Source organism: Hyla sarda, chromosome 12 (genome assembly GCF_029499605.1).
Source record: "Hyla sarda isolate aHylSar1 chromosome 12, aHylSar1.hap1, whole genome shotgun sequence".
In the NCBI taxonomy this organism is placed as follows: domain Eukaryota; kingdom Metazoa; phylum Chordata; class Amphibia; order Anura; family Hylidae; genus Hyla; species Hyla sarda.
This window is the reverse complement of record NC_079200.1, coordinates 83,609,649-83,635,712: the sequence shown is the minus strand read 5'-3', so window position 1 is coordinate 83,635,712 and position 26,064 is coordinate 83,609,649. Positions and strand designations below refer to the sequence as shown.

General features: G+C 42.6%; 1 protein-coding gene across 23 annotated transcripts in view; it reads left to right on the top strand.

Annotated features, from left to right (window-relative positions):
- The window catches only part of ZMYND8 (zinc finger MYND-type containing 8), a 172,243-nt gene that overhangs the window by 120,403 nt on the left and 25,776 nt on the right, over nucleotides 1–26,064 (top strand). For all 23 annotated transcript variants that reach the window (XR_008849297.1, XM_056548802.1, XM_056548785.1 and 20 more), the window contains 3 exons: nucleotides 13,231–13,346; nucleotides 15,751–16,232; nucleotides 16,473–16,613. Coding sequence is in view for 22 of the 23 variants with exons in the window: in XM_056548802.1 (XP_056404777.1) it covers nucleotides 13,231–13,346; nucleotides 15,751–16,232; nucleotides 16,473–16,613 (739 nt within the window). In the remaining variant the exon portion in view is untranslated. The remainder of the gene's footprint in view (nucleotides 1–13,230; nucleotides 13,347–15,750; nucleotides 16,233–16,472; nucleotides 16,614–26,064) is intronic.

The window sequence follows — 26,064 nt, the reverse complement described above, 5'->3', positions numbered from 1 at the left end:
GGGGGAATTATAATGCCAACCTTGTGGGGGGAATTATAATGCCAACCTTGTGGGGGGGGGGAATTATACTGCCAACCTTGTGGGGGGAAGTATACTGCCAACCCTAATGTGGGGGAACTATACTGCCAACCCAATGTGGGGGAACTATACTGCCAACCCTAATGTGGGGAACTATACTGCCCCTAATGTGGGGGGACTATACTGCACCTAATGTGGGTGAACTATACTGCATCTAATGTGTGGGAACTATACTGCCAAGCTAATGTGTATTATGATTTAATTGCTGTGCTGGCACTTTCAGGGGAAAAAAGTTGGCGTGCATTACGGTTCGGGCACTCGGGCTCAAAAAGGTTCGCCATCACTGTTCTAGGGGGTCCCTCCCTGGGAACCCTATGGGCTTGTTCTATTCCAAACCACTGTGTAAGATTTTCTACCTCTATAACCTCTTTCAACCATCCTGTGCAGAAGTCCAAAACTGTGTTCCCTCCTTCCACTCTGTCTGGGAGCCCCATTATTTGAACATTACATCTCCTGGATCCTGGACCTATCCTCTAGATCTATAAATGTTATCCTTCATGGTGTCATTGTCCTTCTTCAAAGATCTTACTTCCTCCTCTAAACCACCTAGCCTTTTCTCTATTTTAGCAAAATTTACTTATAGCTCATTGACCTTTTCTCTCATTTTGGCAAAATTATACCGTATTAGGGATATTTCCGCCGGCAGGCCCCCCCCCCCCCCCAATGTGCTTATTTAGGTCCTCTATTAATTGATTAGACTTTTTTACCCCTATAAGAATTTCTTCCAACAATTGGGGATGAGGGGGTGCTTCTGATTGTCCATCCTTTATTTCCTCCACCTCTAGTACAGAGTACCTAGAACCGTATTTCCCAGGAGAAACCAACCTCTTTCTGGGTTCTGGTCTTGATGCCTTGTGCCATGACTTCCAGATTTTGTCTATTTTACCAGATAGCCCTTTTTCTCTCTGGGGGAAGCCTCCACCCGACCTCCTAGGTTGTATTTTTGGGGGCATTCTCACAATATTTAGATCAGTTTCCACAACCTTTGGATTACCTTACCAACTGATTTCCTATCTCCCTAGCCAGGTTTAACCACGACTATCAACAAGCTAGAAATACACTGTTTTACTTTAAGCTATACAATAGATCCACTGGTTAATATGTGAACAGAAAATATTCTACACCGATGTTAAAACCTCCATATATGCAAATTGTATTGCACTATTGCCCTATTCCAGCATAGATCATACAATGTACGCTGCTCAAAAAAATAAAGGGAACACTTAAAGGGGTACTCCCGTGGATTTTTTTTTTAAATCAACTGGTGCCAGAAAGTTAAACAAATTTGTAAATCACTTCTATAAAAAAATCTTCATCCTTCCAGTACTTTTTAGGGGCTGTATACTAAAGAGAAATCCAAAAAAGAAATGCATTTCCTCTGATGTCATGACCACAGTGCTCTCTGCTGACCTCTGCTGTCCATTTTAGGAACTGTCCAGAGCAGCATATGTCTGCTATGGGGATTTTTTCCTGCTCTGGACCACAGCAGAGGTCAGCAGAGAGCACTGTGGTTATGACATCAGAGGAAATGCATTTCTTTTTTTGGATTTCTCTTTAGTATACAGCCCCTAAAAAGTACTGGAAGGATTAAGATTTTTTTAATAGAAGTGATTTACAAATCTGTTTAACTTTCTCGCACCAGTTGATTTAAAAAGAAAAGTTTGCCATGGGAGTACACCTTTTAAACAACATAATGTAACTCCAAGTCAATCTCACTTCTGTGAAATCACACTGTCCACTCAGGAAGCAACACTGATTGACAATCAATTTCACTTGCTGTTGTGCAAAAGGAACAGACAACATGTGGCAATTAGCAAGACACCCCAATAAAGGAGTGGTTCTGCAGGTGAAGACCACAGACCACTTCTCAGTTCCTATGTTTTCTGGCTGATGTTTTAGTCACTTTTGAATGCTGGCTGTGCTTTCACTCTAGTGGTAGCATGAGACGGAGTCTACAACCCACACAAGTGGCTCAGGTAGTGCAGCTCATCCAGGATGGCACATCAATGCAAGCTGTGGAAAGAAGGTTTGCTGTGTCTGTCAGCGTAGTGTCCAGAGCATGGAGGCGCTACCAGGAGACAGGCCAGTACCACAGGAGACGTGGAGGAGACCGTAGGAGGGCAACAACCCAGCAGCAGGACCGCTACCTCTGCCTTTGTGCAAGGAGGAGCACTGCCAGAGCCCTACAGAATGACCTCCTGCAGGCCACAAATGTGCATGTGTCCACTCAAATGGTCATAAAAAGACTCCATGAGGGAGGCATGAGGTCCCGACGTCCACAGGTGGGGGTTGTGCTTACAGCCCAACACCGGGCAGGACGTTTGGCATTTGCCAGAGAACACCAAGATTGGCAAATTCGTCACTGGCGCCCTGTTCTCTACACAGATGAAAGCAGGTTCACACTGAGCACATGTGACAGACGTGACAGGTTGGAGACGCCATAAAGAACGTTCTGCTGCCTGCAACATCCTCCAGCATGACCGGTTTGGCAGTGGATCAGTAATGGTGTGGGGTGGCATTTCTTTGGGGAGCCGCACAGCTCTCCATGTGCTTGCCAGAGGTAACCTGACTGCCATTAGGTACCGAAATGAGATCCTCAGACCCCTTGTGAGACCATATGCTGGTGCGGTTGGCCCTAGGTTCCTCTTAATGCAAGACAATGCTAGACCTCATGTGGAGAGAGTGTGTCAACAGTTCCTGCAAGAGGAAGGCATTGATGCTATGGACTGGCCCGCCCGTTCCCCAGACCTGAATCCGATTGAACACATCTGGAACATCATGTCTCGCTCCATCCACAAATGCCGCATTGTGCCACAGACAGTCCATGAGTTAGCGGATGCTTTAGTCCAGGTCTGGGAGGTCATCCCTCAGGAGACAATCCTCCACCTCATCAGGAGCATGCCCGGGTGTTGTAGGGAGGTCCACACACGTGGAGTCCACACACACTACTGAGCTTCATTTTGACTTGTTTATAGACATTACATCAAAGTTGGATCAGCCTGTAGTATGGTTTTCCATTTTGATTGAGTGTGACTCCATATCCAGATCTCCATGGGTTGATAAATTTGATTTTCATTGATAATTTTTGTCATTTTGTTGTCGGCACATTCAACTATGTAAAAACGAAAGTATTTCATATGATTAGTTCATTCATTCAGATATAGGATGTGTTATCTTAGTGTTCCCTTTATTCTTTTGAGCAGTGTATTAACCATATATTCATCCTCATTTGGTCACAGTTCATAGTTCTCTGAGCCACAAAATATATTATTATTTGATGGTAGCGGTTATCCTTTTCCAAAATAACTCATGCAATATATTGACCATATAGCATAATATTCAGGCACATCTGGTCACCATTTGTAATTCACTGGACCGCAGAGTAAATCAGCATATTATTAAAGCATATCTTTAACAACATATCACCATATATTTGGGGGTGGGAGAAATTGTCTGTTCTTATAACTGCTTGGAGATGTCTCTGCTGTCCATGCCGTCCTCGGTAGAGCTTACTCAGTCCTCATACAATGGGGAGAGTGGGGGAGTATACAAAGTTATACATTCATCGTACCAAATTGAATCTCTTTGTAAAGAAAACAGTGGCAGAGGCAAAGGAAGAAAAGGAGGAGAGATGAGTACTGTAACTGCCCTCCTTTATAAGAGAAAAGGAGAAAAACCTTCATGTCAGGAGTTTTTCTTTTTTTTTTTTGCTTAGTTTTGTTTTATATTTTTCTGTTAGCTAGTGAGTTAGGGCGGGATAGGGTAGGTATTATTACACCACATGCAACACACACACCAATAGTTTCCCCCCACACATACATACACCCCCCCAATTAGAGTAAGGAAATGTCCCGCAGGGCGTTTTAAGCGGAGGAGGCATATGCCTTACTTGCCTCAGACACTGAAATTGTCAGTGAGGGCGAGGAGCCAGTGAGCCACCAAGACGTGGCTGCAAACCTCTGCTCCTGACCCTGTGCCCCATGCTAGTACTAGTCACGCTGGCGCTCATACTAGTCAAACCCCCCTGCCAAGTTCACTGGTGCCCCGTACTGGTGAACTTGTCTGGACTGAGCCAGCGGACCAGGAGCCTGTGATTCCCGAGTTTGTTGACGACTCAGGAATCAAGATTGACATAGTCTGGTTCACTGAAATAGACTTTTTTGGTTATTATTTCAGTGACGACTTTGTCAATCTGATGGTTGACTAGAAGAACCTGTATGCTGGTTCCCAGTCAATGCAGCCGAAATGAGCTTTTGGGGCCTTGTGCTGCATAGGGGCCTAGTCAAAAGTAAAAAAAACAGTGTCAGGCAATACTTGAGTGGGGATGTCCTCTACCAGACCCCACTCTACAGTCTGGCCATGGCACGTATGCGGGTTGAGGCCAATTGTAAATGTTTGCATTATGCTGATAATGCAGCATGTCCCCCCCCCCCCCCCCTCTTCGTGGCCAAATTATGGGAGACCTATGTCTCTGGAAGGAAGGTCTCTATTGATGAGTATCTCATCAGCTTTAAGGAGCTTCTGGCAATACATCCCATCCAAGCGGGCGAGGTATGGCATGAAGATGTATAAACTTTGCGAAGGTACCTCAGGGTACACTTGCATGTTTATGGTGTATGAGGGACGAGATTGTTCTGACGGCTGCGCGGAACATCACTGGCCGCCACTAGCTTGAGAAAGAGGACAAACAGCCAGAGGAAGTAGCCAAAACGAGCAACGTGAAGCGGTGAACAGCACATAGTGCAAGCAACATCAAGCTTTCTTCTGCCGGTCAGCCCACTTAGTATCGGTGCCATCATTGGAGCCCCTGATTTACTTGTACGCATATTAATGCAGAACTTTGCCGATCTTTGAAAAGGACATTAGAGGAATGCTATTGCCTTTGCAGGTGGAACACATGCCGATAATCGGTTTATGTGCACACCATCAGTTTATGGTCAGTGAAACAGATGTTTTAAGAACGTTCCTGGAAGTCACCGATTGTGACGGAACGCGTGGGGCTCTGGGGTCCTGTCCCTGTGTACATCGTTATGGTTCCTCTGTCTGTGGCTGCCAATATTTGGTGATATTATATACTCTGTTTGCACTTATTTAATCTTTTTATTCAGTAGTCATATTGTACCTGCTTGTTACTATTCAGCGTTATTTAGCGGTTGCTATACATTGACTTGATATTGTGCACCTACAGCCACACGGAGTGAGTATATTACAGGGACAGGACATTGGTGAGGGGGGGTTCATGGCCCCTCTCCCATGTTGGGTCATGCTTTGTTTAGCTTTTTAATTGGTTTTAGCCCTTTATGTGTAATTTGTATTGTATTTGGTAAATAATAAAGATTATTGATTATTATATTTATGTGGTGTGCACTCTATACAGTATTTCTCTTTCTTTGGTGTTATAAAAATCCATTTTATGTGCTGACCAGCAATATAATCTCAGTGTTACGGACATAAGGGATATATATTTTTTCCATAGGTGGTACACACATTTAGTTGCAGTTCTGTGTGTATACTACACGAAGTGCCTGATAAGCTGTGTTTGTAGAGATATATACCTAAATTTTATATGACCGCAAGGGCCCTGCGGAGATAATTTTATTAATGAATGTTATTCCACTTTCTCCATATTTTATTATTAAAATAAAATTTTAAGGTTAGCTGGCTCTGTATATATTATTGTGACAATCTATGCGCCACACTCAGCCCTTAGATTTAGTGGGTCACTGAGGACTGCTTTTTGTAATATACACTTCATTCATTCCTGGAAAAAAGAATTTAGGGAACACCCGTCTGTTCCAAATCTCCACTTCACCCCTGTACACCTTCCCTAGGAGGTGTACTGTTTGTAATTGGCTCACATGTGTTCCTTTCTTGTATTTTCCTCTGAATGTATGTAACTGTTAGGTCCATAACAAACATCGGCTTAAAATGCGAAGAGTTCTCGCTCATTAGCTCTGTCGTATTCCCAGGCGACAATTCGGAGTCACATGTTAGTTCACAGAATGATAAAGCAGAGCATAGCTTGACAATTGCATTTTTCAAATGCTACCCTTCATCCATTCCTGGAAAATAAATTTAGGAAACACCTGTACATTCAAAATGTCCTCTTTACCCCTATACCCATTCCTCAGGGGTGTACTTTCTGTAATGGTGTCACATGTGGGTGTTTAATTTTTGTATTCTCCTCTGAATGTATGTAACCGTCAGCTACTGATATGCCGTAGGCCTCAAATGCAAACAGGATAAAAAGGAAATAAAAAAAGAAAGAGGACAGCGCCTCGTGTAATTCTGCGAGTGAGCGGAGGGGGTGACCGTCTGTATATGGACTCTCACCTGTATCTCCTCTTGGTGGTTTGCATATCACCCCAATTTAGCGGGGTACCCGGGAACTGCAGGCCGAAGGAGTGTTTTCTGGATACCGCGTGAATGGGTCCAGAGATAGGCATCTAGGTTCAAGGAAAAAGAACTGCAAACTTGGCGCTGTTCCAGTGAGGCGAAAAATCCATGCTTATTCCAGTAAAACCATATTTATTGAACACAAGTTTTACAGGCACATCAAAGGCAAGACGCGTTTCGGGTCTCTACCTACCCTTTATCAATTGCAGATCTAACAATGTATGACAGCGGCGGACATTTTAGTTACAAAAAGGCCGCCAATTAAAAGGTGTGACTGGCCTACCTTTGTGCGAGTAAATTAGATTAAAACATAAAAAAATGACATTTAAACAAGGCTATTACACCAAGGTCATATATAGTCTAAAGACATACTATAAAAATTTTAAAAATGCTAAAAACAAGCTTGCAACATAGACATTATTTGCACTTCTAGCCCGGATATGACGATATTCCTTTGTAAAAGTAAACAGAAATTTACGGACTTCCCCTAAATAGAATATATCTCTCTCATTCAGAATAATATACTTAAAAGCATATATTTAGCGACCTGTATCTAAACGAAAAAGGCAGAATGATCTTAAAAGGTCAAAATCACACGGACATGTATCTCCGGTAAAATGTAAACAGTATAGTAAAGGTGTCACCTGACCCATGAATGGATACTCCGCATATGACGGCACCTACGTAGTATGACGGCACCTACGTAGTACCCGTAACGCTCTCACAACTCTATGAATGAACGAACACAGAGTTTGTTATGATTCCTCGGAGCGCTGTCAGCAAGGTAAGTTGTTCAGCAGTTTGCTCTATTTGTAATTGTATCGTGACTATAGACATATTGAAGGACCGCACACACCGGTAGACCATCCAGCGATATTGAAACCAATCATATGGTAAAAGTTAATTAATTAATTGAGTTTCATTAGGAACAATACATATAAAATTACGGAATAAAAATTGTTGTGATGTATACATTAGTGGATATTCTCAATATATTCATTAAGGCCAAGAGGCACCAAAGTTTTTAAACGGAAGATCCAATAGTTTTCCCTATAATTTTATTATTTTTTTTTTTTTTTTAGGGAATTGAACCGCTGGTTGGTCTCTCTGGGTATATGCTCAATGGGAAACAGTCTGAAACTAGAAATATCACATTTATGAAACAGTAAAGCATGTCTAGAAACACTATGCAAAGTGTACCCATTATTGACACTATTGCGGTGCTTGTTAATCCGAGATCTAAAGGGTTGAATCGTGCGGCCAATATACTGAAGTCCACACTGACATTCCAACAGATAGATGACATATTCAGTACCGCAGTTCATGTGAGACTTGAAAAATCTCACCAGTAACTGCGGATCTAAACTCCCTTGTACCGTGGACCATATTAGAGCAGCATTTACAGGCTTTGGAATTACATCTAAAACAACCAAGAATGGTTGGTAGGAAACTATTTTTACTACATTGTTTGGTGATTTGTTTCAATCTACTTGGAGCCAAAATATTTTTTTGAGAAATAGATTTTCGGAAAGTAACATTGGGTTTGGTTGAAATATTCTCTTTTAAATAAGGGTCCAACATTAAAGTGGGCCAGTGTTTCTCTAAAATCTGTCTAATTTTGTGTTGTAAAATTTGTGATAAAATTACCGTACTTTCAAAAGAATTAGCATTATCATTTATGTACATGCACTTTTCAAGCACTGTGTTTCGTATAACCGCTATATAGATGACATTTTTATAGTGTGGGCAGGCACTGAGGATGAGCTTAATACCTTTATTCAGGATCTGAACGTTAATGACTGGAATCTAGAATTCACTAGTAACATTTTTAAAAATGATGCCGGATTTTTAGATGTCATTGTGTCTCACAATGACTCTAACCAGTTGGAAACCCGTACTTATTTTAAGAAGGTAGATAGCAATAGCTATTTAGATTTTAAAAGTGGACATTATGATAAATGGATAGCTAACATTCCTTACGGGCAATTTAAGAGGATTAGGCGTAATTGCACTAAAAAAGAAGTATATATGGAGCAGAGTAATATTCTAGCTACCAGGTTTAAGAATAAGGGATATCCGAGATCCCTTGTTCATAATGCTCAACAAAGAGCAGCATTATTAGACCAGCAGACCTGTCTAAATCCTAAAAGGAAAGAAACTGTAACTGATAATGCTAATCTTTTAAAAGTAATTTTATCACAAATTTTACATCAGATCACAAGAAAATTAGACAGATTTTAGAGAAACACTGGCCCACTTTAATGTTGGACCCTTATTTAAAAGAGAATATTTCAACCAAACCCAATGTTACTTTCCGAAAATCTATTTCTCTAAAAAATATTTTGGCTCCAAGTAGATTGAAACAAATCACCAAACAATGTAGTAAAAATAGTTTCCTACCAACCATTCTTGGTGGTTTTAGATGTAATTCCAAAGCCTGTAAATGCTGCTCTAATATGGTCCACGGTACAAGGGAGTTTAGATCCGCAGTTACTGGTGAGATTTTCAAATAAAGTCTCACATTAACTGCGGTACTGAATATGTCATCTATCTGTTGGAATGTCAGTGTGGACTTCAGTATATTGGCCGCACGATTCAACCCTTTAGATGTCGGATTAACAAGCACCGCAATAGTGTCAATAATGTTTCATAAATGTGATATTTCTAGTTTGACTGTTCCCCATTGAGCATATACCCAGAGAGACCAACCAGCAGTTCAATTCCCTAAAAAAACGGGAAAACTATTGGATCTTCCGTTTGAAAACTTTGGTGCCTCTTGGCCTTAATGAATATATTGAGAATATCCACTAATGTATACATCACAACAATTTTTATTCCGTAATTTTATATGTATTGTTGCTAATGAAACTCAATTAATTAACTTTTACCATATGATTGGTTTCAATATCGCTGAATGGTCTCCCGGTGTGTGCGGTCCTTCAATATGTCTATAGTCACGATACAATTACAAATAGAGCAAACTGCTGAACAACTTACCTTGCTGACAGCGCTCTGCGGAATCATAACAAACTCTGTGAGTGTTTGTTCATTCATGGAGTTGTGAGAGCGTTATGGCTACTATGTAGGTGCCGTCATGCACGCTAGACGCGTCACGGTGTTTACATATGCGGAGTATCCATTCATGGGTCAGGTGACACCTTTACTATACGGTTTACATTTTACCGGAGATACATGTCCGTGTGATTTTAACCTTTTAAGATCATTCTGCCTTTTTTGTTTAGATACAGGTCGCTAAATATATGCTTTTAAGTATATTATTCTGCATGAGCGAGAGAGAAATTTACGGACTTCCCCTAAATAGAATATGTTTACTTTTACAAAGGAATATCGTCATATCCGGGCTAGAAGTGCAAATAATGTCTATGTTGCAAGCTTGTTTTTAGCATTTTTTTAATTTTTATAGTATGTCTTTAGACTATATATGACCTTGGTGTAATAGCCTTGTTTAAATGTCATTTTTTAATGTTTTAATCTAATTTACTCGCACAAAGGTAGGCCAGTCACGCCTCCTTTTAATTGGCGGTCTTTTTGTAACTATAAAATGTCCACCGCTGCCATACATTGTTACATCTGCAATTGATAAAGGGTATGTAGAGATCCAAAACGCGTCTTGCCTTTGATGTGCCTGTAAAACTTGTGTTCAATAAATATGGTTTTACTGGAATAAGTACGGATTTTTCGCCTCACTGGAACAGCGCCAAGTTTGGAATTCTTTTTCCTTGAACTCCAATGCAAACAGACCTCTATGACTTCTGAGCCTTGTTGTGCGCCTGCGCCTACCCCATATGTGGATGTATTTCCATAGTCAGGAGAAAAAGCCCTCCAAAATTTGTAACCCAATTTCTCCCATTACCCCTTGTGAAAATGAAAAAAAATTTTTATCTCATCATTTTAGTTTAAAAAATTTACATTTTTCATTTTACGGCCCACTGTTCAAAAAACCTGTGAGGTGTTAGTACTCTTTGTACTCCTTGTTACCTTCCTTGAGGAGTGTAGTTTCAAAATTTTGGGCACTTACCCCTTTTTTTTTTCAGATTTTATGTCAGAACCTCAACCATTGCAGTGCAAAGCACTTTAGACCTCAAATCTCATTGGTGCTGTCTCACTACTAAGCCCTGCTTTTTACCCACATATTGCTTTACCGCCATTTATGGGGTATTTCGGCGGCCGCACCGGGCGCAACATCTGGGGGGGGGCGCGCTCTCCGGGATAGGAATACTTCTTTTTATGTGCCCGGGCCGGCTCCCGTGTGTGGCTGCAGGCGGGGGCCGGCCAGCGCATATAAAAACTAATACTGTATACTAAAAACCAGGGGGCCTCCAGCTGTTGTGAAACTACAACTCCCAGCATGCCCGGACCGGCAAAGTCTGTCCGGGCATGCTGGGAGTTGTAGTTTCACAACAGCTGGAGGCCCCCTGGTTTATAGTATACAGTATTATTTTTTATATGCTCTGGTCGGCCCCCGCCTGCAGCCACACACGGGAGCCGGCCCGGGCACATAAAAAGAAGTATTCCTATCCCGGACATCCCTGTGTTCCGAAAAATCTTTTCGGGACATAAAGATGTCCGCCGGTCACTCACCATTCCCCGGCGTCCTCCTGCGATCCTCCTTCGGTCCCTTGCTTCTCCGCCTCTATGGTCGTACGCACGGGACGTCACTGACGTCCCGTGCGTACAACCATAGAGACGCAGGAGGACCGCAGGATCATTGCCGGAGAACGCACGCCGGCCGGGGCCTGGTAAGTGACCGCGTCATCTTCTTCAGTGTTCCGGTCACCGCTCCTCCGGTCCTGGCACCTACTGCTATGGTCCATAGGCCATAGCAGTAGATGTGACCCCGGGCCGGAGGAGCGTTGACCAGAACACTGTGGGGGCAGCAGTACAGACATACAGCCTCCAGCCATACTGTATATGGCTGTCCACAATGTATATGGCTGGAAGCTGTATGTCTGTGGGGTGGGGGGAAGCTGCCTACTATTGTGGGGGAACTGCTGACCTAATGTGGGGGGGAAGCTGCCTACAAATGTGGGTGGAGCTGCCTAATATTGTTGGGGGGGAGCTGCCTAATATTGTGGGGGGGAGCTGCCTAATATTGTGGGGGGGAGCTGCCTAATATTGTTGGGGGGGAGCTGCCTAATATTGTTAGGGGGGAGCTGCCTAATATTGTTGGGGGGAGCTGCCTAATATTGTTGGGGGGAGCTGCCTAATATTGTTGGGGGGGAGCTGCCTAATATTGTGGGGGGGAGCTGCCTAATATTGTTGGGGGGAGCTGCCTAATATTGTTGGGGGGGAGCTGCCTAATATTGTTGGGGCGGAGCTGCCTAATATTGTGGGCGGGGGGGGAGCTGCCTACAAATGTGGGGGGAGCTGCCTAATATTGTTGTGGGGAGCTGCCTAATATTGTGGGGGAACTGCCTACTATTGTGGGGAACCTGCCTACTATTGTGGGGGAACTGCTGACCTAATGTGGGGGGAGCTGCCTACAAATGTGGGGGGAGCTGCCTAATATTGTGGGGGGACTGCCTAATATTGTGGGGAACCTGCCTACTATTGTGGGGGAAATGCTGACTTAATGTGGGGGAGCTGCCTACTATTGTGGGGGAGCTGCCTACTATTGTGGGGGAGCTGCCTACTATTGTGGGGGAGCTGCCTACTATTGGTGGGGGGGAGCTGCCTACTATTGTGGGGGGGAGCTGCCTATTAATGTGGGGTAACTCCCGACCTAATGTGGGGGAGCTGGCAATCTAATGGGGGGGAATCTAATCTAATGAGCGGAGCGCTGCATTTTACCAGAAGACGGGGCGAAGTCTTTCGGTATCGGTTTCGGCCGGACATTTTTTTTTATTTCGGTTTCGTTTCGATTCTGAAATTTCCATTTCGGTGCACCTCTAATTAACATGGTATGCCCGTTTTCCTTAAAAGCAGAGAGATTCAAAGTTAGAAAAATGCTAAATTTTCATGAAATTTGGAAATGATGCAAGTATTGGCGAAAATTTACCACCAAGTAGAATATGTCACGAAAAAACATTCTCTGAATCAGAATGAAAGGTGAAAGCATCTCAGAGTTATTAATTAATAAAGTAACAGTGGTCAGAATTGCAAAAAAGGGCTGGTCCTTGAGGTGAAAATGGGCTCACAACTTTTGTTGTCACAACTTTTGTGCAGAAAAGTCTGAGGAGAGGAGGAATCATATAAAGTGGTGGTCTGAAGTGATTTATTTTTTGCTCATGCGCGCCAAATTTATCAACCCCCTGTTATAGTATGATAAATATGTCACACATAAAACCAAAGCAAAAAAATTACTTCAAAACTCACTTATCAGAGACAACAATGATACATCTCCCCCAATGAGAATGAGAAAGACTGTTCAAGACGTGTTTGTAGTGTATTTCGGAGGTATGCATTGGAATTTTTTCTCGGCAGATACCTCTAACTTATGCTACTCCATAGCCATTGGGGTGGCATCCATTGCCAATAAGCTCCCATGAAAAAAAAATATATAAATAAATAAAAAAAAATGTGGTGTTTCCTAAATCATTTGCACAACTGTATTTGTGGCTTGTGTTATGTAAAGTTCTGGCTCCTTTTGATGAGCCCATCATCTCCTATCACAGTTTCCCATCCTAGGACATTCCCTATCCACCCCCATACACACATTTAGGTCCTTTTGAACAGGACCTGGTTGGTAACATTTGGTAGTTGGCTTTAATTAGTGATTTTTTTTTTCCTTTTTAGAGCAATCCACACCCTCTGGTCTGGGCTAAATTAAAAGGATTCCCCTTCTGGCCTGCAAAAGCCCTTAGAGACAAGGATGGGCAGGTGGATGCCCGCTTCTTTGGACAGCATGACAGGTGGGACCTTTTGTATCTAACAGGCAAACTCCATGACAAGGAATCTTTGCTGGGACCTGAAAACTCCTACTAATACAGAAAAGTTACATTATCATTGAAGCTTCACTCATCTTCACTTGTAGACAAGGTGTATTGGTGCAGAAATAATTTCATTTGCAGGACTAAAAACTGTGGTCTGCTGCGGTTTCAGTCCAGCAACAAAAACTGATACGGTTAAAAAAAATAAGCCATCCGGAGTCACTAGTTGACTCCGTCTGGCTCATTGAAATGAATAGGGTGCAGAGTTTTTATTTATTCCTTTCCATACTTTATTCCTCAAAAATGGGTTGTTGCTTTTAGGAGTTAAAATAAAAAGGTGATACTGACCTCCCCTCAGTATCCTTTAACCCCTTAATATATTGCAGCGGTTTTTTATCCTCCTCGTCTTTTAAAATCCATCCAAAATCTTGTTGTTTGCAGAATTATTGGCCGGCATTTATCACTGTAGTGTAAGTGAAGCTTTTTTTCTCCACTTTTTAATGTAATGTGTAGGAGCACCAAATTTATAAAATGGTCGCAGAGCGTTTGATAAATTTTGTGCAGGTCACATTTTCTGAAATTCTCTCTTCACATACACCTAAAGGCTAAGCGAAGTCTGGGCTGGTGTAGTTTTAGAGACATTTCAGTGGCTTTGCACCTTTTTTGCACCTTTTCACAAAAAGGCGCAGTTCAAAAAAAACCTTCTATATCACGTGTATTGCCAAAATCAGTGTATTGCAACTCAAAATCTGCAGAAATGTGTAAACCAAAAGGCGCAAATAAGCCTTGCTTGAGCCTTTTTTGAACACAAAAAACAGTCTAAAGACAATGATAAATGTCAACCAGTGATCAATGTCGGCCATTGTACTTTGTAATTACATCACTCATTTTACCACAAAATGTATGGTGAAGGCAAAATAAATTATTTGTGGGGCAAAATTGGGAAAAAACATAATTATTCAACTTTTAAGGGGTTGTTTTTTTTACATAGTGCACTTTTCGGTAAAAATGACACATTGGCCGGCATTTATCATTGTCGGTGTAAGTGAAGCATTTTTCTACACCTTTTTGTGTGTGCTGGTAATGTGTAGGAGAACCAAATTCCTATAACTTGGGGGACAGGAGGGGGGGGGATGGGACAGGATGGGGGGGGGGGGAATGGGACAGGATGGGGGGGGGGGAATGGGACAGGATGGGGGGGGGGGGAAATGTGACAGGAGGGGGGGGGTGATGGGAGGAGATGTGACCATGAGGAGAGAATGTGACAGGAGGGGGGGGGGGGGATGTGACAGGATGGGGGGGGGAATGTGACAGGAGGGGGGGTGATGGGAGGAGATGTGACAGGATGGGAGGAGATGTGACAGGATGGGAGGAGATGTGACAGGATGGGAGGAGATGTGACAGGATGGGAGGAGATGTGACAGGATGGGGGGGGATGTGACAGGATGGGGGGGGATGTGACAGGATGGGGGGGGGAATGTGACAGGAGGGGGGGTGATGGGAGGAGATGTGACAGGATGGGGGGGATGGGACAGGATGGGGGGGGGAATGGGACAGGATGGGTGGGGGAATGGGACAGGATGGGGGGGGCGTGATGGGAGGAGATGTGACCATGAGGAGAGAATGTGACAGGATGGGGGGGGATGTGACAGGATGGGGGGGGGATATGACAGGAGGGGGGGGATGTGACAGGAGGGGGGGGATATGACAGGAGGGGGGATGTGACAGGAGGGGGGGGGATGTGACAGGATGGGGGGGGGAATGTGACAGGAGGGGGGGGGAATGTGACAGGAGGGGGGGTGTGATGGGAGGAGATGTGACCATGAGGAGAGAATGTGACAGGAGGGGGGGGGATGTGACAGGGGGAGATAGAATTTAAATGGGGAGATGTGAAATGGGTGGCAGGCATAAAATGAGTGTATAGTTGTAAAATGGAGGAGATTGGACATGAAATGGGGGGATTTCACCATTTATTTATTATATAGAATCACATATCGAAATCGCAATATTTAGGCCCTTAATCGCAATCGCACATTTTCCCCATATCGTGCAGCCCTAATTTGCAGCACTTGTGAATTTATTACAGTCAATGGGAAAATCTGTCTTAAATACACTGTGGATCCATTACGTCAATTGATATTCTTTGGAATTAAAATCTGGACTGCTGCACAAATTTTGGGCTAATGTATACCAGAGGATGTGGTTGAGATTTTGAACATATCATCCACATGCTGCTGTTGTGAATGATTTTCAGCACCAATATATGTGCTGAAATTCTGCAGCGCATCCAACAAGTATGGCTGCAACCTGAATGAAGGCTGTTCTTTGGCCTGCATTGACACATATTTTGCTGCTCTGTCACTGAGACGTTGTTACTTTCTTCTAGGGCCTGGGTTCCAATGAATAATTGCTATCTCATGTCAAAAGAGATCCCTTTTTCTGTAAAAAAGACAAAGAGCATCTTCAACAGTGCGATGCAGGAGATGGAAGTGTATGTGGAAAACATCCGCAAAAGGTTTGGTGTTTTTAACTATGCTCCCTTCCGGACACCTTACACACCGAACAACCAATACCAAATGCTGCTCGACACCTCCAATCCAAGTGCTGGCACTGCCAAGACAGACAAACAAGAAAAGATAAAGCTGAACTTTGACATGACAGCGTCACCCAAGATTCTCATGAGCAAACCCATATTAAATAGCAGCGGAGGGCGACGGATTTCATTGACTGACATGCCACGCTCTCCAATGAGCACAAACTCTTCAGTGCACACCGGCTCTGATGTGGAGCCAGATGCTGAAAAGAAAGCAGTGTCCAGCCACTACAGTGCAAGTGAAGAGTCAATGGACTTCATCGATAAGAGTACAGGTGAGCAGCGCTAATCTGCCTGCACTGATTATGCATTAAATGCAATTGGATAGTAGGCATGCTATCTTATCTTTATGTTCACTGCAGCTATTTTAAGTCATAGACAGACTAATCACAGGACACATGAATGCATTCTACTGCTTTTTGCAATCAACTAACTGTAGTACAGATTAATACAGTTTATCAGCCACAAAAATGTTTTTCCTACAATAGACTTTAAATCTTGAATTTTTTTTTCAGCTTCTCCTGTATCGATAAAGACAGGACATGGTGGCAGCATATCCGGCAGCCCCAAACCCTTCTCTCCTCAGTCCTCTACCCCAGTAACCTGTAAGATGGAACGGAACACAAGCACAGGCAGCATCCTCAACCTCAATCTTGGTCAGTGACTTCATCGGAATGGTCTCTTTAAAGTAAAAATACTTTTAATAGCAACAAAGTGTGATAACTTTTGGTGGTAATTCAAACTTTTGTTAGAGAAGGGGTTTATTCACATGTATTAACATTTTTTATTTAAGTTTTATTTACAATTTTTTTTATTGCCTATAGGGTAGACAATTACATACAATAAATCGATTGCATACACTGAACAATGTTGTGCCATAGCACAGCATTGTTCAGTGTGAGCGACACTCCATTATTGCAGGCTGCTGAGGCCAATTAGATGGGATGGATTATTTATGTCATTTACGTATTAACCCCTTGCCACAAAACGCTGTTTCTAAACGGTGCTGTGGCACGGCAGGGTTATGAAGCGAGCTCATGAGCTTAGCTCTCATCATACCCACATGGTCCTGGCTGCTATCAGCAGCCAGGACCCATGGCTAATGCGGACATCGCCGTTCAGGCAGATGTCTGGCATTACCTCTTTAGTTGTGGCGATCAAAGTTGATTGCCGCGTCTAAAGTGAAAGTGAAAGCTTGCCGGCAGCTCAGTCTGGCTGATCGGGACCACCGCGGTGTCCCGATCAGTAAGGATGCACAAGGAGGGCCCCTTACCTGCCTCCTCCATGTCTGATCGCCGAATGACTGCTCCGTGGCTGAGATCCAGGCAGGAGCAGTCAAGCGGCGATAACACTGAACAATGCTATGCTATGGCAATGCATTGATCAGTGCCTGCAATCTGTATAATGCATTATAGTCCCCCTATGTGGGCTATAACATTGCAAAAAAAAAAAAAAGTGAAAAAAAGTTAATGAAGATGATTTAACCCCTCCCCTAATAAAAGTTTGAATCACCCACTTTTCCCATTTAAAAACAAAACAAAACTGTGTTAATAAAAATATACATATGTGGTATTGCCGTGTGGGTAAATGCCCGAACTATAAAAATATTTTGTTAATTAAACCGCACGGTCAATGACGCACATGCAAAAAAATTCCAAAGTGCAAAATAGCGTATTTTTGGTCACTTTTTATACCATTAAAAAAACTAATAAAAAGCGATCAAAAAGTCCAATCCAAACATAAATGGTACCAATAAAAACTTCAGATCATGAGAAAAAAAATGAGCCCTCATACCACCCCGTACGCATAAGAAAAAAAAGTTATAGGGGTCAGAAGATGACAATTTTAAAAGTATTCATTTTCGTGCATGTAGTTATGATTTTTTCCAGAAGTACAACAAAATCAAACCTATATAAGTTAGGGGATCATTTTAATCACATGGACCTACAGAATAAAGGTAAGGTGTCATTTTTACTGAGAAATGTACTGTGTAGAAATGGAAGCCCCCAAAATTTACAAAATGGTGTTTTTTCTTCGATTTTTTTCACACTATTATTATAATTATTTTTTTTTTGTTTCCCCATACATTTTTGAGTAAAATTACTGATGTAATTATAAAGTAGAATTGGTGGTGCAAAATATAAGCCATCATATGGATTTTTAGATGCAGAATTGAAAGGTTTATTATTTTTAAAAGGTAAGGAGGAAAAAACAAAAGAACAGAAAAACGCTATGTTCTTAAGGGGTTAAAGCTTTACTATTATGAGTAAAAAAAATACTCAAAAGGCTGTATATGGTGGAATACAATGTTTGTATGTTTTTGTGATCTAAAATTAGTTTTTTCTAACATTTTTTGCCTTTTCTGTGGGCCATTTGGCTACTTACTGTAACTGCTGGCCTCTCCTTTCCTATGGGTGTTCCCTCCTGCCATGACGTCGCTGTTCTATGCAGTCCTTTCTACTTTTCCTATGTTATGCCGCCTGCATCAGTAGTGCGCATGAAGAGCAGCCAATCAGCGTCGGTTGAATTTGTCTACTGCACATCTCTTTTCTGCCGCCCGGAGATAAGCATGCCAGTCTCTGTCAATGAAATTTCTGCTTTTCTAAGTTAGAGGATGCCGCACTACCAAGATCACACGGCTGAATTGCCATTAGAGAAACCTTTTCTATGCAGACTTAATATAAACGTTTTTTTTACAGGTTTACATATTTACAGTAATCATGCTGATGCCTGGCATTAACCCTTCAGATGCCATGATCAATACTGATTGCAGCATCTGAAGTGTAATGGGCTTTGAGAGAGAGTCTTCGGATTACCCGTGAGGGTCCGTTGAGTCAAGTTGCCAACCGGAGCTCCGCTTAACTGCTCCAGAGCCAGCTCTGGTGATCTTCTTTTATAGTCTGCCTTCCAGCAGACCATAGAAATAGATCGTCAATATCGGTGATTGCTAGAAGTAATCCCATAGATCCTATAAAAGTAAAAAGGTTTTTTTTTTGTGTGTTTTTGTTAAGTATTTATCGTTTTTATAGAATACATCCAAAACCACAACTAACATGTATACATTACATTCAAAAACAAGAACTTAACACATATACAAGCATGTGCCTTCAAATAACTAGCTTTACATAAATGAATTGCATTTTCTATTGAGTCCACTTTATATGTCCCGAAAATCCCCCAAAAAATGGGAGAATAGAGAAAAGGAAAGAGAAAGCAAAAAGAGAGTGAAAGAAAAAGGAGGAGGGGAGAAAAGGGGGAACAGTGGAAGAGAAGAAGAGAGGGAGGAGAAAAAAAGGAGCAAGAAGAGAGAGAAAGGAGATTTTATAGATTAGATAGACATTGGCTTGACGTCCAACCACTTAGACCAAGCGTTGGTAAAAGCCTCGAGTTTACCATTAGCTGAAGCTATAGACCATTCCATAAGGCAATTCTGGTGGACAGAGTTAATCGTAGCCCCCACCTCCGGTATTTCTGTACTTTTCCATTTGTTTGTAGGTCCTCCAAGTCAAGGTTTAGCAAAGCAACTTCTGGACCCCAGGGGATTGTAAAGCCTAATACCTTACATAGCATAGAAAAAAATAGTTCCCAACATTTTTGGATCCGAGGGTACTCCCACCACATGTGGTACAAAGTTCCTATGTGTAAATTACATCACCAACATTTATCTGGGCTGCCCGGATACATCTTGGATATTTTATGTGGTGTTAGGTGCCACCTATATAATAACTTCCTGTCTGTCTCGAAATGGGCGGCGCATTTGAAAATCCTGGAACATAATATAAATGAATTGGCCCACTGTGAGACAGAAAGGGTTCTCCCCAGGTCCATCTCTCATTTAACACAAAATGGCAAGTGGTTCTCCCCTCCAAGCAGTGCTTGGTAAATTTGGGAGATCTCCCTGGGGATCCTCCTTAATCCAAAAAAACCCTGTATAAGTGGGGAGGTTTGAATCTGCACCAGGAGGTTTACAGAGTCCATAAAATACCTTACTTGCAAGAACCTATAAAAATCTGTGTTAGACAGCCTATATCTCCGTTGAAGTTGTTCAAAAGTAGAGGGCTTCCCTTCCATCAGCATATCTCCATATATGTGTATACCCTGATCTATCCATTTTCTAAAATTAGAATCCGGAATCTGGGACTGAATTATCTCCAGGGGGATCTCCCCTCTAGATCATGGGAGCAGTAAATCTTTCACTATGGGGAGTTTCCAGACAGAGTAGGCTGCCACTATTGTTGAAAATTCCTCTTTGTGTGTTATGATTCCCACCCTCTGGATCCACAATGCTTCTTTTAAGGTATTCTGTGGGACTAGCTGGGTTTCAATCTCTACCCACTGTTTTGAAACATCATTACCCCACCAATATTGCAACTGATCCAAGGCTATAGAATACTGGTATTTCTACAAGTCTGGCATCCAATCCTTCCTTTATTTATTGGAAGATATAACAATTTGGCTTGTATTCTTGTTTTCTGGGTCCTCCATACCGTTTGCAAAATCTGTTTCTGCAATGCTTTTATCATGTGCTTAGGTATTAAATCCGGCAGGTTACAAAAACAGTACACAATTTTTGGTGGCACTGTCATTTTTATTGCTGCCAAGTGTCCTGCCCATGATAATGGTAATTTCAAATAAGCTGCTGCCACCTGGGATATTGAAGCAGTCAAATTTGAAATGTTAACTTTGGCTATGTTGGAGAGGGGGGATGTGATTATAATACCCAGATACTCAACCTGCCCCTCAGACCATTGAGTTGAAAAATCCTGTTGTAAAATTTGTTTTAAGGATGGTGGGATTGCAACACCCCTAATTACAGACTTAGATGCATTAACTTTATAGTAGCTAATTCCCCCAAAGTCTTCAAGTAGTGCAGATATGCCCGCCAAGGATCTTTTAGGGTTAGTTAAACATAAAATTATGTCATCCGCATTTAGGCCTATGCGGTGGTTTTTATTACCTATCTGCACCCCCATGACATCTGAAGATCTAATGGTCTCTGCAAGTGGCTCCATCAACAAAGTAAATATCAATGGTGAGATGGGGAACCCCTGTCTGGTTCCATTTGTGATACTGAATTCTCATGATTTACTTCCATAAGTATATACCTTTGCAGTGGGTGCGGTATATACGGCAAGTATTCCTCTCCCCAATTACTCCCCTCAAGCCAAATTTATCGAAGACTTGAGTTAAATAACCCCAGTGGTCCCTATCAAATGCCTTCTCTGCGTCTATTGTAAGAAGCAGAGAAGGCATTCCTTGTTTCTCCATCACTGAGACAATGGGGGAGATTTATCAAGCCCTGTGCAAAGGAAAAGTTGCCCATAGCAACCAATCAGCTCGCTTCTTTTATTTTGCAGAGGCCTTGTTAAAAAATGAAAGAAGCAAGCTGATTGGTTGCTATGGGCAACTGGGCAAATTTTCCTCTGCATGGGTTTTGATAAATCTCCCTCAATATCCTCAATATGTCGAGTACCATCTGTTATTTGTTGACCTGGGACAAACCCCACGTGGTCATTGTTTATCAGGCATGGCAATACCTTGTTTAGCCTATGAGCCAAGATAGAAGAATATAGTTTGAGATCAGTGTTTAATAATGCTATTGGCCGAAAGTGTGCTGGTTCATCTAGCAGTTTCCCTTGTTTAGGTAACGTAACTATCAAGGCTTCTAGCATTTCGCGTGGGAATGTGCCATGCTTGAGTACCTCATTATGTACTCTTGTTAAGTATGGGGTTATAAGTAGTTTATTAGTTTTGTAGTACTCATTTGTTAAACCGTCTGGCCCGGGAAATTTGTTTTGTTTTAACTTGGCAATAACTTTACCTACTTCTGATTCTGTAATTTGTTTCGCCAGGTCTAATAGTTGATCCTGCGTTATCTGCGGTAGTTGTAATTTCTCCAGGAAGGAGTCAACAGCTGAAGTTGTTGGTTGTGTTGTTAATGGGTCTTTTTTTAAGTTGTATAGACTGTCATAATATTCTGCAAAAACTGCCGCTATACCATTGGGGTCTATGATTTTTTTCCCCTACTTTTATTATATAAATAAAAAATGCGTGATTTGGGATGGTGTGTTTTTAATTGTAAATTGTAAAGTAAAAAAAAGTTTTAATGAATGTGACATAGCCCCTCCCAAAAATATGTAATAACCTATTTTTCCCATTTTTCAAATAAAAAAGTTAAATGGGTATTCCTGTACGCCCGTGGGAATTTCGATCCCCGCCGCGAGCCGCACAGGGATCGGACCGGGATGCCTGCTGAAATCATTCAGCAGGCATCCCGTGCAAATGCCTGGGGGGGTCCTGTGACCCGATAGCCCGGAAAATCGGGATGATCGGAGCTGTCAGAGACAGCGCCGACCATCCTGAAGGATAGGAGCGAGGTGGCACCTCCTCCTATCCCCTGCTATTGGCCGATCAGGACTGACCGGTGAATCGCAGGTCAGGGGCGGGGGTGAAAGTTCATTTTCCCCGCTCTGCCTGCCCCTGAATGTTGGGGCAGAGCAGGGGAAAATGGCGGTGATGTGTGGGGACTGTGAATGCGGCAGGGACCGCCGGCGGCAGTTACCTGGATTCACGCTGACAGGAGGCGGCGGTGTCCCAGATGCAGCAGTGAAGAGTGCCGTAAAGTGATCTTCATTGCTGCTTCCAGGAGTTTCAGAACTACAACTCCCAGCATGCCCAGCTAGCCTTTGGCTGTCTGGGCATGCTGGGAGTTGTAGTTTTGCAACATCTGGAGGGCCACAGTTCGGAGACCACTGTCCTTCTAAATGTTGCAAAACTACATCTCTGCATGCCCAGACAGTCCAGGCATGCTGGGAGTTGTAGTTCTGAAACAACTGGCCCTTCAGATGTTGCAGAACTACAACTCCCAGCATGCCTGGACAGTCTTAGCATGCTGGGAGTTGTAGTTTTGCAATATCTGGAAGGACAGCGGTCCCCAAACTGTAGCTATCCAGATGTCAATTCAAAGCATGCTGAGACTGTCCAGGCATGCTGGGAGTTGTAGTTCGGCAACATCTGGCCCTTCAGATGTTGTTGAACTACAACTCCCAGCATTCCTGGGCAGTCTGCGAATGCTTGGAGTTGAAGTCTTGCAACATCTGGAGGGCTACAGTTTGGAGACCCCTACACAGTGGTCTCCAAACTTTTTTCCTCCAATTGTCCCATAACTACAACTCCCAACATACCCTTCGGCTGTCTGGGCAAGCTGGGAGTTGTAGTATTGCAAGAACTGGAGGCAAACTGGTTGGAAAACATTGTTTGTTTCCTAACTCAGTGTTTCCCAACCCGTGTGCCTCCTGCTGCTCCAAAACTTTAACTCCCAGCATGCACTGACAGACCATGCATGCTGGGAGTTTTAGTTTTGCAACAGCTGTAGGCACATGGGATGGGAAACACTGAGTTAGGAAACAGACAGTGGTGCAGAAACACTGCGGTAGTCTGTTATCTAACTCAGTGTTTCCCAATCCCAACCAATGTGCCTCCAGCTGTTGCATAACTACAACTCCCAGCATGCACGGTCTGTCAGTGCATACTGAGAGTTGTAGTTTCAACCCCCCCATGTGAATGTACAGGGTACATTCACATGGGTGGGGGTTTACAGGACAGGGGAAACTCACTGTAAACCCTTGTGAATGTACCCTAAAAACACTACTCTACACTAGACTAACCCTAAATAAGGAGTAAAACACTACATATACACTACACCCTTACACTGTTGCTGCCCCCCAATAAAAATGTTAAATGTCTTTTACGTCAGTTTTTCCAAAACGGAGCCTCCAGCTGTTGGGGAAAACTGACGTACAGTATTTTTGGGCCTCAAATGCGCATGGCGCTCTCTCACTTCAGAGCCCTGTCGTACTTCAAGGCAACAGTTTAGGGCCACACATGGGTTATATCCGTACTCGGGAGAAATTGCGCTGCAAATTTTGGGGGGCTTTTTCTCCTTTTACCCCTTATGAAAAGGTAAAGTTGGAGTCTACACCAGCATGTTAGTGTAAAAATTTTTTTATTTTGTACACTTACGTGCTGGTGTTGCCCCATACTTTTCATTTTCATAAGAGGTAAAAGGAAATAAAGACCCTCAAAATTTGTAACACAGGGAAATACCCCATGTGTGGACGTAAAATGCTCTGCGGGCGCACAACAAGGTTCAGGAGTGAGAGAGCGCCATGTACATTTCAGGCCTAAACTGGTGATTTAGGGGTGGCTGCTGGTTGCAGCAGTTCTGACATAAACGCACCCCTCGAGGAACGTAACAAGGGGTATAGTGAGCCTTAACACCCCACAGGTGACTGACAGATTTTTAAAACAGTGGTCCGTGAAAATGAAAAATGTAATTTGTCAAACGCCAGTGGGGTGTAAATGTTCACTGTACCCCTTGTTACTTTCCTTGAGGGGTGTAGTTTCCCAAATAGTGTGCCATTGTTTTTTTTTTTTTGCTGTTCTGGCACCACAGGGGCTTCCTAAATGTGATATGCCCCCCAAAAACCATTTCAGTAAAATTCGGTCTCCAAAATTCCAATGTCGCTCCTTCTCTTCTGAGCCCTCTAGTGCACCCACAAAGCACTTTACATCCACATATGAGGTATTTCCTTACTCGAGAGAAATTAGGTTACACATTTTTTTTCCTCCTTTTACCCCTTGTAAAAATAAAACATATGGAGCTACAAGAACATGTTATTGTAAAAAATGAAGATTTTGAATTATCGCCTTCACTTTGTTGCTATTCCTGTGAAACAACTAAAGGGTTAACAAACTTTGTAAATGTCATTTTGAATACGGGGTGCAGTTTTCATAGAGGGTATTTCTAACATAAAGACCCTCAAATTCACTTCAAAACTGAACTGGTCCCTGATAAATTCAGATTTTGAAATTTACTTGGAAAATTGCTGCTAAACTTCGAAGCCCTCTGATGTCTTCAAAAAATAAAAACGAAATGATTCAAACATATAGTAGACATATTGTATATGTGAATCAATATATCATTTATTTGGTATGTCTATTTTCCTTGCAAGCAGAGAGCTTCAAAGTTCGAAAAATGCAACATTTTAAAATGTTTCATAAAATGTAGGAATTTTTCACCAAGAAATTATGCAAGTATCAAAGAAAATTTACCACTAACCTAAAGTAGAATGTCACAAAAAAACTGTCTCGGAATCAAATTCATAAGTACAAGCATTCCAGAGTTATTAATGCATAAAGTGACAGTGGTCAGATGTGCAAAAAATACTCTGATCCTTAGGGTCAAAATGGGCTCGGTCCCCAAGGGGTTAACTTTCTGGCATCAGTTGATTAAAAAAAATAAATAAATAAAAAAGTTTTCACCGGAGTACCCCTTTAAGTCCTTTTGAATATATGCAGTCCGTTGTCAATACAATGGAAAGTCATCACAGCAAGATGGTTCACATCCATTTGTGAATTGTAAGAGTTAAGTCAGTGTTAGTTTCATTTTAACTCATGCTGGCAAGTCCAAAGGTGTATTTATTGCCTTTCATAGGTCATTCCAGCTCTCTATTCTGAAGTCCTCTATTGACCCCTTGGGTCGTTATTTGTTTTTGTAGTTTTCCTATGTTTCCCACCTGTTTACAGTTGCTTCTGTTTGTTTCCCGAACCAGGGTAAGGTGGCTTTTGCCTCCAGAGTTCTCCGCCTGCTGAATGAGTTTGCTGGATCCTCACAGGTTATCCTTGGTGGCGACTTCAATTGGGTGTGGGACCCCATGCTTGATTCTTCGACCGGTAAGTCTTCCCTGTCCTTTGCTGCACTCCGTAGACTCCGCAAGAAACTCCTTGACCGTCGTTTGATAGATGTGTGGAGGGTGGTTCATCCTGGGGTCAAGGACTTCACTTATTTCTCACCTGCACACAATTCTTATAGTCGTATAGACATGATTTTAGTTAGCCATTCTTTACTATCCGCTTCCTCAGGGGCCTCTATTGACTATATAGTATGGTGGGACCATGCTCTGGTTCTTGCCAGGTTTCAATTTTCCCAGGGTGGTCCCCGTGCCTTCTCGTGGAGACTCAATGACAATATGCTCCGAGCAGCTGAGGTAAATCATACTATCTCTGAATTTTTGAAGATCCATCGATCTGACCCCACTGCACCTC